Raw genomic sequence first — 17,610 nt, 5'->3', positions numbered from 1 at the left:
TAGTATATGCTTTGAGCTTCCCATGCTCTTTTACTGGTGGTTTTTCTTCCTTTACCTTCTTTCATATTGATGCCGTGTTTCTGTGTTTCTGAGTGTAGCACATCTTTAAGTATCTTTTGCAGGGCCAGACGAGTGGCCACAGTCTTTCAATTTCTGTTTGCTATGAAAGGTCTTTATTTCACCTTCATTCACAAATGAGAGCTTAGCAGGATATAATATTCTGGGCTGGCAATTTTTCTCTCTTAGCACCTGGGCTATGTCTCGCCATTCCCTCCTAGCCTGTAGTGTTTCTGGTGAGAAATCTGCTGTGAGTCTGATTGGAGATCCTCTGAGAGTAATCTGACGTTTCTCTCTTGCACATTTTAGGATCTTTTCTTTATGTTTCACTGTGGTAAGTTTAATTACCACGTGGCGTGGTGAGGATCTCTTTTGGTCATGTTTATTGGGGGTTCTATGAGCTTCCTGTACTAGGATGTCTCTGTCCTTCTCCAAACCCAGAAAGTTCTCTGCTAGTATCTCACTAAAAAGGCCTTCTAATCCTTTCTCTCTCTCCATGCCTTCAGGAACTCCTAGAACTCGAATGTTGGTTTTTTTTAATAGTATCCTGTAGATTCCCAACAATATTTTTTAGATTTCTAATTTCCTCTTCTTTTCTTTGGTTTGTATGTTTTCCTGTGCTCTGTCTTCTAAGTCCGATATTCTCTCTTCTGCTTCACCCATTCTGTTTTTAAGGCTCTCTAATGTGTTTGTCATTTGATCTATTGAGCTCTTCGTTTCATTTTGATTTCTCTTCACTATCACACTTTCCTGTTCTACTAGTTTCTGAGTTTCATTTTGATTCTTCCTTAAAATTTCATTTTCACGAGAGAGATTTTCAATCCTGTCCAATAAGGATTTCTGTAGTTCAAGGATTTGCTTTTGAAAACTTCTTATCATACATTTTTTGAAATCCGAATCTTGCATTTCTTCTATCTCATCATCTTCATAATCTTGGCTTGGGGTGTTTGGTTTATTTGGAGGCATCATAGTGTCATCGTTGATCTTGTTCCCTCGATTTCTGTGTTTGTTGCTTGGCATAGTTAATTCTTCTTGTCACTGTGCGTTTTTTTTTTTTATATACTATGTCTGTGTTAAGTGGACTGCCTGCTGTTGGAGGAGTCTTGGAGGCTTGAGATGGGCGTGGCCTGAGAGCTCTGCTTGGTTCTTCCGGGTTACAGGTGTGCAAAGGTGAGACCCTCAGGTTATGCGTGGTAAATCTCTCTCTATTTATTTATTTATTTATTTATTTATTTATTTATTTATTTTATTTATTTATTCAGGAGTTAAGTAATACCGCACTGCACGGCTGTGCAGAATTGATGGTATTTAGCTTCCAATCTCTGGCTTCTACCCAAAGTGTCTGTGCGGGCTCTGTTTCTCCTCTGGACTCCCACTGGGTTGCCTAGGCTACTGAATCCTAGTGACTCAGTTCCTTAGCTCTCCCCTGTTGTTATGTAAATCCAGAGTGGGGGCCTGCTCTTTGTCTCTTGCTCTCCTTTGCAAGGTTGGCAGAGAGAGAAACTCGTCTGTACCAGTACCCCCACCATGTTTTTTCCTTCTCTCCTGTAGTCAGTCTGGCGAACTATCCCGCTCCCCTCTAGATTCTGACTTCCATTTCCCCGCCCATGTCTCGGATTACTGAGCTCACCTCTCCTTCCAACGCCGATGTGTGGACTCGGAGCCCTGGGCGTCCCTGCTCTCCCCGCTGGTGTCTGTGTGACATCCACTCCCCTTCCTGCACTGGCGCGCAGACCCTGCGGCTCCCACGGCTCGGCTTCCGCGCGGTGGGCAACCTTATTCTCCCAGTAGGTCCTCTGAATCACAGCCACTTGATCCAGAAGAGTTTCCTCTGCAATTTTTTCCTGATCCTTTTTCTGAGGCTACTGTAACTCCACTTTTATTAAACTAAATTTTCCAGGACTATCGGTGCGCGCCCTCCCTATTCCGCCATCTTGGCTCTGCCCCTCAATGGAAAATTTCTCTGTGCCTCTGCCACTCTGTAACTCTGCCTTTCAAATAAACAGGTCTCTTTTTTTTCTTTTTTTTAAAGTTTTTTGGGGCTGGCGCCACGGCTCAATAGGCTAATCCTCCACCTAGCGGCGCCAGCACACTGGGTTCTAGTTCCGGTCCGTGCGCCGGATTCTTTCACGGTTGCCCCTCTTCTAGGCCAGCTCTCTGCTGTGGCCTGGGAGTGCAGTGGAGGATGGCCCAAGTGCTTGGGCCCTGCACCCCATGGGAGACCAGGAGAAGCACCTGGCTCCTGCCATTGGATCAGCGCGGTGCCCCAGCCGCAGCACGCCAGCCATGGTGGCCATTGGAGGCTGAACCAACGGCAACAGGAAGACCTTTCTCTCTGTCTCTCTCTCTCACTATCCACTCTGCCTGTAAGAAAGCAAAAGTTTTTTGGAAGTTCTTTTTGGGTATAAAATCAATTTATATTCTAATAATAAAATTCCCAGAACTTAAATCCATCCTAATATTTACAAAGTTTTTTTCTTTTCTCATGTATTTATTTGAGAGGCAGAGAGAGATCTCCCATCCTCTGGCTTATTCTGCTAATGGCTGCAATAGCCAGAGCTGGGCCAAACCAAAGCCAGGAACCTGAAACTCAGTCTGGGTCTCCCTCATGGGTTGCAGGGACCCAAGTACTTGAGCCATCATCTTCTGCCTCCCAGGGTGCATGTTAGCAGGACACCAGGATGGAAATTGGAGCTGGGACTCCAACAAGGCCCTCTGATATGGGATGCAGATGTCTTAACCCCTGGGCCAAATGCCCACCTCACTAGTTGTCTTTTTGTCATGTAAAATACTTTTCTTTCCAAGCAGCCAATTTTACCAACTCTCCAAGAGAGTCACAGTTAGAAAGCTTTCTCTAAGTTCTGGTTATGGTTAAGAACTCACCAATTGTTTTCTACTACTTGAATGTTTCTTATTTTACTTCCAAATGCCTGTTGCACTTGGAGGTGGCTTTTGTGTATGAAATGAGGTAGAGATCTAATTCTGGCTTTGTAGTTGTCCCAGCATAATTTCTAACTGTTCACCTTTGCTTCAGTGATTTAAGTTGTCACTCTAAACATCTAGGGGCTCCCCAAACACACTTGTGTCTGTCTGTCTGTCTACTTACTGCACAGTTGTTAGTCTATCCATCCATCAGTTCCACAGTATTCATCGACCTTGCAGCCCAGCCCAGCTGAGTGCCCACCATCCCACAACCTTCCCAATACAGACAGTGCAGGACTCGGCCTCCCACCCTCTGCTTACCACCCAGGCTTGTCTCCCCGGATCTTCCCAACACCACAGCCCTTCCGACTCAGATACTGTGTCCCACGCCTGCTGCCCACACCAGCATGTCTGTTCTCTCCCACAGCTCTCTCTCTGCCTGGACCAGATGGATGCAGTCACAGAGAATGAAGTTCTGCACTGTTATCTTGTAAGCCACACACTACCATGTTGACTAGTAAACCAAAGCCACCCAGAGAACTGCCAGGCTCCGCCATCACCGGCCTGCCAAGCTCGCATGCAAGCTGCATCCCAGCCCAGGCGCCTTCATTCAAAGGTCTCCTTATTGGGCCCTCAGCTGAGAAACCTCCCAGGGGCCTCCACCAAGGCTTCCTTATCAACAGCCTTGGCCAAGGTACCTACCTCCTGCCATCAAACTCGCCTTTGCCACTCCTGTCATTCTCCCCTCTTCCTCCCCTCCGGCCTGCCGTCCCAAGACAAGTAGGAATCCTCCTTCAGATAGGATTCTCCTGTCTGCACTGTCACTCAGAACATTAGTGAGCCAGCCCCTCTTCTTTTTGCCTCTTGCTTTTACCATGGGGCTGCGAGTAGATATGATCATTGCTTCCAGCTTGGCTCGCTGTCCTCACTGGCCATGGCAACACCTAACTCTTGCAGACACTCATTTTGAAAACACATGTAACTTACACACATTTCTGTTTCAAAAGTTATTTATTCAAAGGGCAGAGTGACATTGTGTTTTCAGGAATTCTCTGAGACACAGAAGCAGGACATCTCCAGGACCTCCCAGCTCTGCTTTGTTCGGGTCTGACGTAGGGGACGCCATTTCCCCCTTGTGCTCGATCTTCTTCTCCAAAAGCATTGTCGACTACCCAATCTCAAGTGTGGTTTTGACTGTCCCTCGACACCAGGATGGACCTGTTCTGGTTCATTCGGGAATGGTTGGAAACTGAGTTGATGTCAAGTCTTTGCCCATGTTTGAGTGACAAGGTCCAGAAAAGTGGCTCGCAGAACCCAGGCTGCCTGGAGTTCATTAAAATCACTTGGGCCTGTTCCATGGGCATTGGCTATCCTCTCTCAGAGCTGGACCAGCATTATCCAGTTAGGAGTTGTACTTCAGAGACTTTCAAGGATCAGGTACAATGTTCAGAAATGACCATGCTAAGTAAAATTAATAGTCAAATGATAAATTCAGTTTGTAAAATGGTTTAAAATCATGAACTCAAGCCTGAAGGGGAACCAGCTAAATAAATCAAAGAACTGGGTGAGACTAACTGTAGCCACTCAGCCTACTCTCAGCTCCCCCAGAATTTACATGAGTCTAGCCATCTTGTCTGCCTACTAGAGAATTAAGACTAATTCTGTTACCTAAGACTACCTCAGCAAAGAAATTGAGTGAGTGTGTTGAGTGACAACAGCCATTGAAGTTGAAGCCGTACGGGCATTTAATGTAAATTTCTAGTCATATTTGCATCAGTGACAAACTAGAACTCAGATGTCCAAACAAATCTTGTTTGGCTCTTGGATCTAAGAGGGAGCTCGTGAAATGATTAGCCTGATTATGTCTTACAACACAGTCCTCTTCCTAGCTAGAGAGTGGTAGCCACATATTAGGGGAAACCAGAAGTCAGGATCCAGTCCAACATCTAGAGAGAGAATAACTCTAAAACAACAGACAGGGTTACACTCTACCAGCAGACAGACATCGTTTTTCTCTAAACCACTTTTCTACAGTTTCCCCTAGTTTTACAAAAGAGAATAAGAGGTAATTTGTTTATAAAATAAATTTAGTTTCAACAGACAAATCTGATTATTTACACAAGTGCTTCAAAAATAGCAATTAACTACATAGGAATCTCTGAATTAAAAATCTGTTGAATGGCATGGGCCTTGGGCTGAGCAGTTAAGATGCAAGTTGGGATATTCCCATCCCCTAGCAGAGTGCCTGGGCTTGAGTCTGACTGCACCTTCACTCCGGGCTTCCTGCTGGTGCACACCTGGGAGGCAGCAGGTGATGGCTCGAGCACTTGGGTCCCTGCCAGCCCAGGTAGCAGACCCAGGGCGAGTTTCCAGGTCCGGGCTGCAGCTCAGCCCAATCCAGGCTATCACAGGCATTCAGAGGGAGAATCAGTGGACAGAACTCCCACTGTCTGCCTTCTACATAAATAAAAATGAAAATAAACTTCTTTGGAGGCTGGGAAGCCAAACCCAGGCAGACTTCAGCCTTCCTCTGCTCTCATCCCATGTCCGTGCTCAATGCCACAGTGACATAACCAACGTGGGTTGTTTTCTTTCTTTTTTTTTTTTTTAATTTAAACCTTTAACAAGAGCTGATTGAAGTTCACTGTTTCAAAAATCAAGTTGCAAACTTTTACTGCAAATATAAAAATGAAGTTCTTAAAACATCTCAGCTTGATCAGACAGGAAACAATTTAAAACTCTTTAAAGGTGTACTGAGAAAAACTAGGCTTTTCTTCTTAAACACATTTGTTATTACCAAAAAGCGACATCTTCAGGAAAAGATAATAAAAATCCCAAGCTGCCTTGACAATGCGCTCTTGTAATCAGGAAGGTGCAGCTCCAATTGTCTGTGCACTGCTGGTGTGGGGACAGCCGCCAGTGCTGGAGTCTCTGGCTCTGCTTTCTTTCCCGCCCCTCCTCTGGGCGTCGGTGGGAACCGTGGCGGGAGGCGGCCTTGGGTCAGCTGCTGGTGCTCCTCTGTCCTCTCCAGGCTGTCTTCGGTGAGGAGTGAGTCCTGCTCCCCATCCCTTGCCCATGGTCTCGCTGCTCCGCCTTCTCCCGCCACCTGCCCGCCAGCACCTTCCATCACTTCTGCACGGGAGGGTGGGAACACCCTGGGCCATGTCTTAGGGGCTGCACCTGCAGAGGGTAGCGAGAACCCCTATGCATGCACCTTGTGTGCAACCGTACGGGCCCCACACCAAGGGCTGCATCCACAAGGGTTCTCCCCACGTTGCAGGCGCGTCCTCAAGGGTTCTCCCCAGTGGCAGCATGGGCAGTGTCTACAAAAGTTCTCCCCATGGTGGGTATCGCGTCTTAAAGTGTTCTCCCCAAGGCGGGGTCCGTGTCCACACAGGTTCTCACCCACGGAGCAAGCCGAGTTCACAAGAGTTCTAACCCGTGGCGGGGGATGTGTCCACATGTGTTCTCCCCAAGGCGGGGGCCGTGTCCACAAGGGTTCTCCCCAAGGCCCAACCATATCTACACGGGTTCCTGGCTGCAGCACTTTGGCTGCCTTGCCCTGGAGCTGCACCAGGGTCTGCACCCTTTGCTGCCCACACCCCAGTGTCGCCTCACACTGCCGAGACCCTCCCTGGGTAATTCTGCTTTACGCAGGCTGGGTACAAACACGCTTCCTCCGTGCTCTTCCCCTGGATGAACCAGAGCCGTTTCGCACATGGAACCAGTTCACTGGGTCCACCGCCCTGCGCGCTTGGTTTCAGGGGCGTCGTGATGATGGATGCGGGTCTCGGCCTCGCTGCTGGCGGCTGCGGCTCCTCCTGGGCGTGAGGGTGGCGTTGATCGGGTGCTCATGGCTCTCTGGGGTCCGCTCTCCGCTGCTGCTAACTCGCTGTTTGGAATTATGCACTAGTAAAAAGAGAGAAGATTCTTATTGAACTTAGGCAAGTAAGTATATTGTCACAAAATAAGAATAGTCACAGTTTCAAATTTTGGCGGGACCAGACAGGGAAAAATAAAAAAGTTACCATTCTTCTCACAAGAATATTTATCGAATCGGTACAAGCTATAGATAGTTCAAGCGAAAAACTTTCCTTAAATTTAGAACACAGAACATCCTTAGAAAACCCACATCCTTGGGTATCTGTACCCACATGGGAGACCCAAAAGCTCCTGGCTCCTGTCTTCAGCCTGCCCTAGCCGCATCCCAGGGCAGCCACTTGGGGAGTAAACCAGCAAACAGACGATTGCCTGCTGTCTCTGCTTCTCTTTTTGTAACTCTGCCTTTCAAGTATATAACATCTTTTTTTAAAAGGTAAGTATTAAAAAAAAGATTTTCATAGAAGCAACTTACATGGACTCACAGAGTTCTTGTAAGAGCTCTTCTAGGCGTAAGGACCTTCAGGAGTCACGGCTCTGCTCTCAGACATGGAAGCACGAGGTCCCCTCCTCCATGACCTCCAAGGTTTGGGTCTGATGTGACTGCACCTGGGCACGGGCAGCTTTCACGGCAGTTTTGCAAGTACAGCCAAGATCCAGAAGGATTCATAGAACCCTCATAAAAGCAGTTACACTGCAAGAGGGGAATGAATGAAGACTGTTTCTGATTCTATGAAGTTCTGTTTGATTCAGTTTTTGTATGAAAATCCACACATCTTAGAAAAAATAACAAATGCTTTAAAAAGCTTACCAATAATATTAAGCATGCACTGTGTTGGCACAGTGCTGATGATCAAGAAAGCAAAAATAATAAGGGAGAATTTTTCAGCCCTATGTATTTCCGCTCGGGCTGAGGAGTTCATAGTTCTGGGTGGAAATCATCTATGGACTTTCTGATGCTGTCGCAGGTGATCAGATCGCGCAAAGCTCTTGTCGCACTTGGTACACGTGTAGGGCCGCTCCCCAGAGTGCTTCCTCTTGTGTCTGCTGAGCTCGTCCACGCGGGAGAATCTCCATGGGCATCCTTCCTCACTGCATTCATAGGGCTTCTCCCCTGCAAGAGAGACAAGGAGAGACTCCTATCTCAGGGTCATGGCGGGCAGCGCTGTGGGAAGTGACCAAGAATAACAGGGTTTGGGGCACGTTGGGAGGAAGAGTCAGAGGAGAAATGCCTGGAGGGGGTGAGTAAAAAGGAGATGGAGGGACAGAGGAAAACCATGAAGGAGGAGAGGAAGAAAGGAAACGAGGAGAAGAAAGAAGAGGAACAAGAGTGAACGGAGGGCGTCCAGGGCTGTTAGTTCTAGAATGGGGTCCATGAAGCCACAGTCCCCGTAGAGGCAGGGTCAAGAACCTGCAGAAGGGGCCAAACATATTCCTTCCTTATTCCATCACCTGCATACAATCCATGCCACAGAACAACTCTGGCCCACGAGCAGAGCCTGTCCTAGGACTACTTTATTCACCCTGTCCTTTCTTTCTTTTTTTTTTTTAAGAGCTATTTATTTATTTGAAAGTCAGAGTTACACAAGAGAAAGAGAGAGAGGTCTTCATCCATTGGTTTGCTCCCTAATTGTCCACAATGGCCAGACCCATAGTGGGTAAAGCCACTGCCTGAGACACTAGCATCCCATATGGGCACCAGATTGCGTCCTAGCTGCTCCAACTGCGATCCAGCTGCTTGCTAATGATCTAGAAAAGGCAGTGGCCCCTGCACCCATGTGGGAGACTCGGATGAAGCTCCTGGCTTTGGCCTGGCCCAGCCTTGGTCGTGGCAGCCTTCTAGCGGAGTGAACCAATAGATGGAAGATATCAGTCTTTCCCCCTCTCTCTGTAACTCTTTCTAAATAAATAAATAAATAAATAAATTGAAAAGGCCCAAAACCCCTTACCCCTATGTCTGGGTCCTCACTCACCTGTGTGTTTACGCTTATGGATCTGGAGGTAGGAAGACTTTGAGTAAGATTTCCCACAGTCAGGATATGTACAGACGTAAGGCTTCAAAAGCTCAGGATTCTTCGGAGGCTGATAGCGCTGGGTCTGTAGGTTCCAATTCTGCTTTTCTAAGAGTTGTCCTTGAACCAAAGAAGAACTTGAAAAGTACTCTGGAGGTTGTCCTTGCATCAAAAGGAAACTTGAAGCATATACAAATCCTGGGTGTGGCAATGAGAAGGACTGATGGGGCATCATTTGAGTCCCATAGACTTGGCTACTGTTGGTCATCATCTGGCCCCCAGAGAGGGAGCAGTTACCAGTGAAGGGCATCATCTGGCCCCCATAGAGAGTCTGGTCACCAGTTGGCAAGTTAATCTGGCCCACATATAGGGTCTTGTCACCAGTTGGAGAATTCATCTGGCCTACATACAGGGTCTGGTCACTAGCTGGGGTGTTCATCTGGCCCCCATACAAGGTCTGGTTAGCAGTTGGCAAGTTCATCTGACCCTCATAGAGGGTCCGGTCATCAGTTGGTGAGTGCATCTGGCCCACAAATAGGGTCTGGTCATTAGTAGTGGCGTTCAACTGGCCCTGATAGAGGGTCTGGTCACCAGCTGGTGAGTTCATCTGGCCCACATACAGCTTCTGGTCACTAGCTGGGGTGTTCATCTGGCCCCCATAGAGGGTCTGGTCACCACTTGGGGCATTCATCTGGCCCCCATACAAGGTCTGGTCAGCAGTTGTCAAGTTCATCTGGCCCCCATAGAGGGTCTGGTCACCAATTGGCGAGTTCACCTGGCCCCCATAGAGGGTCTGGTCACCAGCTGGTGAGTTCATCTGGCCCACATACTGGGTCTGGTCACTAGCTGGGGTGTGCATCTGGCCCCCATAGAGGGTCTGATGGTCACCAATTGGGGCATTCATCTGGCCCCCATATAAGGTCTGGTCACCAATTGGCGAGTTCACCTGGTCCCCATAGAGGGTCTGGTCACCAGTTGGTGAGTTCATCTGACGCACATACAGGTTCTGGTCACTAGCTGGGGTGTTCATCTGGCCCCCATAGAGGGTCTGATGGTCACCACTTGGGGCATTCATCTGGCTCCCATACAAGGTCTGGTCAGCAGTTGTCAAGTTCATCTGGCCCCCATAGAGGGTCTGGTCACCAATTGGCGAGTTCACCTGGCCCCCATAGAGGGTCTGGTCACCAGCTGGTGAGTTCATCTGGCCCACATACAGGGTCTGGTCACTAGCTGGGGTGTTCATCTGGCCCCCATAGAGGGTCTGATGGTCACCACTTGGGGCATTCATCTGGCCCCCATATAAGGTCTGGTCACCAATTGGCGAGTTCACCTGGTCCCCATAGAGGGTCTGGTCACCAGTTGGTGAGTTCATCTGACGCACAAACAGGTTCTGGTCACTAGCTGGGGTGTGCATCTGGCCCCCATAGAGGGTCTGATGGTCACAACTTGGGGCATTCATCTGGCCCCCATACAAGGTTTGGTCAGCAGTTGGCGAGTTCACCTGGCCTCCATAGAGGGCCTGGTCACAAGTTGGGGCACTCATCTGACCCCCATAGAGGGTCTGGTCATCAGTAGAGTTGCTTATCTGACCCCTATAGAATCTCTGGCCACCAGTGGTGTTGCTCTTCTGGGCCCCATCGAGGATCTGGTCACCACCGGGAGTCCTCCCATGCCGCTCTGTAAGAGTTGTCATCTGAGCTCCATGGATAGTCTGGTTCTCACTGGGTGTATTGATCTGATCATCACATGTCATCTGGATCATGCCGAGGGTCCTCAACTGGCCGTCTTCACTGGACACTGTCAGCTTGCCGGCAGTGCCAGCTGACTTCTGACCATCAGTCGGTGTCATCTTCGGAATGTCAGTGACACCTGTCATCTGGGAGTCTGCTGTGGGTTTGGTCTGATCAAAGGTTACTTCCTGGTCTGTGAAAAGAGTCTTTCTTTGGTCCTCAAGAGGCCTATCAAGGTGCATAACAGAGGGTTGTGTGGAGTTCTGGATGAGGACGGTCCCGGGGATGTTCAGACGCTCAGAAGGCACTGTGGGGGTCAAGGTCGGCATCGCCAGGCTCTGGGCTGACTCTTGTTGGCTTCCCTCACCACAGGCAGGCAGAGGCACTGCCGGTGTTTCTGCCTCTTCCTTATGTGGCTCACAGAGGTCCTGCAAATACTCCTCGATTTCCTCAAGTGTGGGAGGGGTGTACCTCTCTGTTGTTGTCTAGTAACTGGAATAGATATTCAGCTGTAGGATCCTGCACAAAAAAAAATTAGAAGGTCAAGAGTCCAGCCCCATTCAAATTCCTCACAGCTGTCTCCCTCCCTGCTGATCTCATCCTAGTCCAGCTCTTCCCCAGCCCTCGCCTTGAAGCCTGCAATCGCCTCAACTGGCCTGATACTAGAATGGACTCCAACCAGTGCACCCTCCACACAGGGAGTAACATTTCTAAAGCACACATTCTTTTAAAATTGTTTCCTCGTGTTTTATTTAAAAGACAGAGAGACAGGGACAGAGACTCAGAGAGCACATTTTTCATCTGCTGATTCCCTCCCCAGATGCTCACAAGAGCAGAGACCGGGTCAGGTGAAAATCAGGAACCTGGAACTCAAGCTAGGCCTCCCATCTGTGTGGCAGGGACTCGAGCACTGGAGTCATCGCTGCTGCCTCCTAGGGTGTGCGTGAGCAGGAGCTGGGAATGGAAGTGGAGCCAGGACTCCAACCCAGGCATGGTGCTGTGGGATGCAGGGGTCCCACAGCACTCTGCCTGTCCTCAAAATGCAAGCTCTTCCTAAGCTATTTCTATCTACCAGTGCAGCTAGGAGTCTAGAGGAATGCTCCACTATGCCCTGCCGAGATCTCACTCCAGGGACTCTTCCAAAGATGGCCCGCCGCCCCAGATGTCTTCCTGGGATTCAATGAAGTGGATGCACTTTCTAAGATTTTTACCTCATTTCTTTTCTTTCCTATCATGACTCCAGAAGACAACTTAATCTAGTGTAAGAATCCAGATGTCCACAGAGGTGAAGTGAGTTGGCCCAGGTGGAAGACTGTTAACTACCCCTCTGGCACCCAGCAGCTTGAGCTTCCTGAGAACCTAGCAGGGACTGAACTATGTCTCCCCCAGATTCCTAGGCTGAACCCTGATCCCCAGTGTGTTGGGTCTTTGGGAAGAGATTAGGCCACGAGAGGAGAGCTCTCATGAAAGAAGTGAGTGCCTTCAGGGAGGCAGAGACCAGAGTTCTTTACTTCCCCCACAGGAAGGTACAGTGAGAAGATGGCTGTCCACAAGACAGCCAGCAAGCCCTCACCAGCCAGCGAATCTGCTGGCACCTTGAACTTGGATGTCCCACTCTCCAAAACTGTGGAGGAATAAATTTCTGTCACTTATAAGCCAGCTAGTTTATGGGACTTTGTTTCAGCAGCCCAAACTGAACTCTCTTTTATTTAATGAACATAAATTTCCAAACTACAGAAAATGGATTACAATGGCTTCCCCCCACCCATAACTTCTCTCCCACCTGCAGCCCTCCCCTTTCCTGCTCCCTCTCCCCCTCCCCTTCCATTCACATCAAGATTCATTTTCAATTCTCTTTATATACAGAAAATCAATTTAGTATATATTAAGTAAAGATTTCAACAGTGTGCACCCACACAGAAACACAAAGTGAAACATACTGTTTGACTACTAGTTATAGCATTAAATCACAATGTATAGCACATTAAGGACAGAGATCCCACATGAGGAGCAAGCACACAGTGACTCCTGTTGTTGACCCTACAAATTGACACTCTAGTTTATGGTGCCAGTAACCACCCTAGGCTCCCGTCATGAGTTGCCAAGTCTATGGAAGCCTTCCGAGTTCACCGACTCTGATCATATTTAGACAAGCTCATAGTCAAAGTGGAAGTTCTCTCCTCCATTCAGAGAAAGGCACCTACCTCTCTTTTTTTTTTTTCAAGGGAAAGGTTTATTGGGGAACACCCAACAGACCGGAAAGCTGATTCCAGCCAAGACTGGAAGAAAAGTCACTCATCTTTTGTAGGTAGAGGGGTTTGAATGTAGAGAGGTTTTGAACAATTACACAGCATTAACTGGGGAAGAGGACCATCAGTACACACAGGTTGGGAGTAGAGCCATTGGTGGTAGAGTAGAGGTTATGATTACAAAGAAATGAGGCCCAAGTGCGCTAGACAGGGTCTAGAACAAAGGACAGACTCATTATTAGAGGAGCTAAGAAAGGTGCTGTCTAGCCTACAATTAAGTTTTCTGATTGAGAGGCAACTAGAACCTGACAGAAGGGGCTTGAGAGTAATCTGGTGGGCTTTAGGCCTTGGAAGTTAAGAGGCCCAGACCTATCAATCTCTCCACATGGGGACATCCTAAGGGAGGTGTGAACCTCCTAGGGGAAGGCACTCTGTTGACTTTCATTACTTAGCTGGCCTGGGAGGAGAGCTGGCCAGGTAAAGGCAGGTGGCATCTCCAACAGGAAATCTACAGTTCTGCCTGCAATGTTGCTGACCCTACTTGGCCGTCCCCTCAGCTGCGGTGGTCACTTTGGAAGCTGGGCTGAGTGAAGGGCTTTTCAGCTTAGAGCCAATAAGATCTGTGGCTCTGACCTGGGTGTCCTTCGACTCCAGGGCAGGTCATTTTCAGTGATCCAACTCTTGGCAGAGCTGCCAGGGCTCTTCACAAGCTGACTTCTGCTGCAGCCCAGGCTTACCCCATTGAAAGCCACTGCAGTGGACTGGCCTGGTGGGTCTCCTTGAGGGCAGATCACTGTACAGAACAGCCATTAATAGGCCTGCCACCCATTGCTTCTGATGCCTGGCTTTCTTATCCTCCTGGGTTTTGTTAAAGCAGACCAGAGGATGCAAGTCAAGGGACTGCCCAAGGCCCATCTCTAATCTTTGGTGGCCTAAACTACAAGTCTATAGTCACAGGCATGTTCTGTAGGAGTTTTCCTAAGGTAGACGATGCCCATGAGGAAAATTGTATTCTCACTTTAAAACTTTCTTTCCCTCTGGTCTAAAAGGGAGGTTTTATCTACTTACTGTTTACTTGCTGCTGGAGAAATCAATCTGGCTAGGAAATGATCATTTAAGCTCTTATTTTGGCTATGCTATTACAGAAAAATGCTAGCCATCTCTTTTATAAGGTCTAAAGATTAAATTGTGCATCCTACAGATTCCTTCATAATAGAATTAGTTTCCTACCTTGAAGAGAATAGAGAAATGAAAGAACAAGTGGGGCTTAGAATAGAGAAATGAGGGAGCAAGTCCTAGATCGCTTGCTGACAATAGCAATATCACATGAAAACTTAGCAAACAGTTTCAACCTTTAGATAACAACTTAAGAAAACATTTACCAGAAGGTCCAATGCCGTCTATAAATTTTAAGAATCATGTATTTGGAAACGCCTCTTAAATATCTAACATGGTGAAGCTTGTTGAACCAGTCAACTTAAGCACAAACATATAAAATGTTTTTAATTTCTTCCTACCAGCAAGTTTAAAACATATGATACCGAGATTCAGGTCACACGAATTAAAACGTATCTTTGATTAATTTTAGCAGCTTAAATTTACGGACACTCTTATCTATAAGCCAATTAAAATAAAACTCTTAATACAGAGTTTTATTTAATAAAAAAATAAAGAGCACCCTCTTATGCAAAGTAATGAATGCAATATGAAATCACAAGGATTTGGAAAAAACTTAAGCGGTGAATGAAACCACAACCCGTCATGCCGAATATTATGGGATACAACAAAAGCTGCACCAGAGGGAAATGTCTAGCTATAAAGAAAATAAAAGCAAGAAAACTCCTACATCAACAACCTCACTACAATTTAAGGAACTAGCAAAACAGCAAACTAAACCCAAAGTTAGCAGAAAGAAATAATAAAATTAGAAGCGAGGCGGGGGCCATCACTCTAATGCCAGCAGCGCTCCAGCTCCCTGTGCATGAGCCCGCGAGGGAGCGGAAGGTGACCCAAGTCCTTGGGCCCCTGCACCCATGTGGGAGCCCTGGATGGAGCCAACAGGGCCATCTGGGGAGTGAACCAGCAGACGGAAGGTCTTTGTCCCGCCCTCTTTCAAATGGAAAGAAGAAAGGGAGCCAGGAAAGAAGGAAAAAGAAGAGGAAAATAGAGAAAAGGCCAAGGAATCACAACAAAAGGCTTTCCCGTCGCTGCCTCCCCAGTCACTGCCGCGCCTCCTGAGTAAGGGTGTCTTAACCCAGCAGCCTCCCACGCCGCCAGGCCTCACAGAATAGTCACGGCAGGCAGCTGGCTTGGAAGTGTCCTTCCACCGTCCACAGCAGAGCGCACTGAAGCCCAGGGCCGAGGCGTGGCCTGGGGACTCCTGCCGAGCAGCCAGGCCCCGGCCCCGCAGCCAGGGGACGCCAGCCCCACTGCCCTCAGCTGGCCCGCCTTCGCCTGGAGGAAGGTGTGCCCTCGGCCGGACCGGTACGTGCAAGTGCCCAGAAAGGATGGCCCCGAGAGCCTGACGCGAATCGAGCGCCCTGCAGGACCCCCAACTTCGTAGGCAGCGTTGCACTGCTGGGCCCCCCACACGCCCGCCGCAGCGTTTCCAGTCCCCTCCCCACCGTGACGCTAGAACCCTGGGCTGGCGAGTGTGGACGCAGACTCACCATAGTGGACGCAGAAAGAGCACCTGGAGCAAACAGTGCGCTCTGTGGCAGAAACACAGCAGGGCAGGCTGGAGAAGCAGGAGCGGACCACCCACCGAGGCAGCCAGAATTGATCCTGTCAGCAGCAGGAGGTGCGGCCCTCCTTTTATAGCACTAGCGGGGCGGGCCGTGTGCACACCTGCTCCAGATTGGCTCCTGGCCCCGGCTACGCCTCCCAGGGGCGGAGCCCTCTGCTCCCGCCTCGCTTCTGCTAATTTCCCCCTGACTCTAGCTTGGTGATTAAGTCACTTGCCAAAGCCGATCTACCTGGCCTTGACCTCTGGCCTTGAGCTCCGGCCCCTCCCCCACAGCCCACCGTGAGTCTCCCATTGCAGCCCCAGGAGTGGGTTTTGTTGTGGCAGTCATCACGCACTGCGGGAACCGAAGATTGGCAAACAGGGTTTACCGGGAAGTCGGAGAGACCAGAGCTGACCTCCAGAGTTTTCTGTTACTATGGTCTGATCCTTATTTAAACACGCTCAAGGCCACAGCCTCTGAAACCAATCAACCCTTCAGTGACAGTGGAGTCCACCGCCTTCACCACGGCAGACTTAACCAAAATTACTTTGAGTGCCGGATCCTGTGGATTCGGTCAGGTCACCCTAAGAAATGCAATGCCGAGGCGGCACTGGGGTGCAGTGTGTACAGCTGCCGCCTCGGACACCTGCATTCCGTATACCCGTGAGTTCAGGTCCCAGTTACTCTACTTCCACTCCAGTTCCCTACTAAGGGCCTGGGGAAAGCAGTGGAAGATGGCCCACGTGCTTGGGCCCCTGCACCCGCGTGGGAGACCTGGAAGAAGATTCTCTCTTCGGCCTGACCCATCTTGGCCACTGCGGCAATTTGAGGAGGGAACCAGCATTGGAAGATCTCTCTCTCTCTGTAACTCTGACTTTCAAATAAATAACTAAGTCTATAAGAAAGGAAGGAAAATGTATTGTTTTCAAAGCTTTCTTCATTTGAAAGAGTTATATAGAGAGAAGGAGAGACGAAGAGAAAGGTCTTTCATTTGCTGGTTCACTCCCCAAGTTGCCGCAACAACAGGCACTGTGCTGATCTGGAGCCAGGAGCCTAGAGCTTCATCCGGGTCTCCCACATGGGCACAGGGGCCCAAGCACTTGGGCCATCCTCTGCTGCTTTCCCAGGTGTGTTAGTAGGGAGCTGGATGGGAAGTGGACAGCTGGGACTAGAATTGGCATCTATACCAAGCAATGGCTTAACCTGCTTCACCAAATGGCACATGCATATGAAGGGTTTCAAAAAAAAAAAAAAAAAAAACTCTTCAGTACTAGGAACCTATTTTAAAAAAATATTCATTTATTTGAAAATCAGAGTTAGAGAGGGATAGAGAGTGGTGATCTTCCAAGCACTGGCTCACTCCCCAAGTGTCCACAACCGCCAGCACTGAGCCAGGCCCAAGCCAGGAGCCTGGTGAAGCAGCCAGGACTCTCACCTGCCCCCATATGGTGCCAGCATCCCTACGCCAGAATGCTAGCCTCAGTACGACTTTTAACTGGGATTTAGAAAGTACTGAAAAGTTCATCAAGTACATTAAAATTAAATCAAAGATAATAAACAAGCAAAGAAAACCTCTGAAAGACTGCTTAGAGAGGAGTGTGAAAAATGGCTGATTTCCGGATTTTACCACCATAAGGAATAGACAGCCAGCCATGTCACGCTAATTCAAGCAAGGCTCTGGGTTTTGTTGAAATAAAATGGCTAACTTAAAGGAATCGCGGTTGGAGGGGGAGGGACAAAGAGCAGCGCTGCTGGCTCCCTGCGGGCCTGGCGCTGGATTTAAAAACGTTATCGCCTAAGGCTGGCTGGTGCCTCCAACCCAACGACCCTGGCCTGCGGGACCGCCTCGGGGCACCGCGGGGCCCTCAGTACTGCGCCCGGCATAGCCCCTCGTCCGCGGCCCAGGACCAGGCTACTTCAAAGATGCTTCACGGAAAACGGGGCCCATGTCTTGAACACTGGCTCAGCCACGTTTCAGCGAAAGAAGCCATTTGTTAATCGTGGGACAGCAGCCCATGCTTGGCGGCAAAGTGCC

General features: G+C 48.9%; 1 protein-coding gene across 1 annotated transcript; it reads right to left on the bottom strand.

The window, feature by feature from the left end:
- Positions 1-6,742: 6,742 nt before the first annotated feature.
- LOC138850365 (uncharacterized) lies at positions 6,743-15,662 on the bottom strand. The gene is made up of 4 exons (XM_089337401.1): positions 15,519-15,662; positions 8,832-11,119; positions 7,334-7,972; positions 6,743-6,888 (listed from the first exon to the last, which is right to left on the bottom strand). Exons 2-3 carry the CDS (start codon positions 10,927-10,929, stop codon positions 7,797-7,799), a joined length of 2,274 nt encoding a protein of 757 aa, XP_089193527.1. The 5' UTR covers positions 10,930-11,119; positions 15,519-15,662; the 3' UTR covers positions 6,743-6,888; positions 7,334-7,796.
- Positions 15,663-17,610: the final 1,948 nt, after the last annotated feature.

This window comes from Oryctolagus cuniculus, chromosome 7 (assembly GCF_051225735.1).
Source record: "Oryctolagus cuniculus isolate XC-2025 breed Fujian yellow rabbit chromosome 7, ASM5122573v1, whole genome shotgun sequence".
In the NCBI taxonomy this organism is placed as follows: domain Eukaryota; kingdom Metazoa; phylum Chordata; class Mammalia; order Lagomorpha; family Leporidae; genus Oryctolagus; species Oryctolagus cuniculus.
Note: the sequence above shows the minus strand (reverse complement) of the source record. Positions and strands in the feature narration are given on the sequence as shown.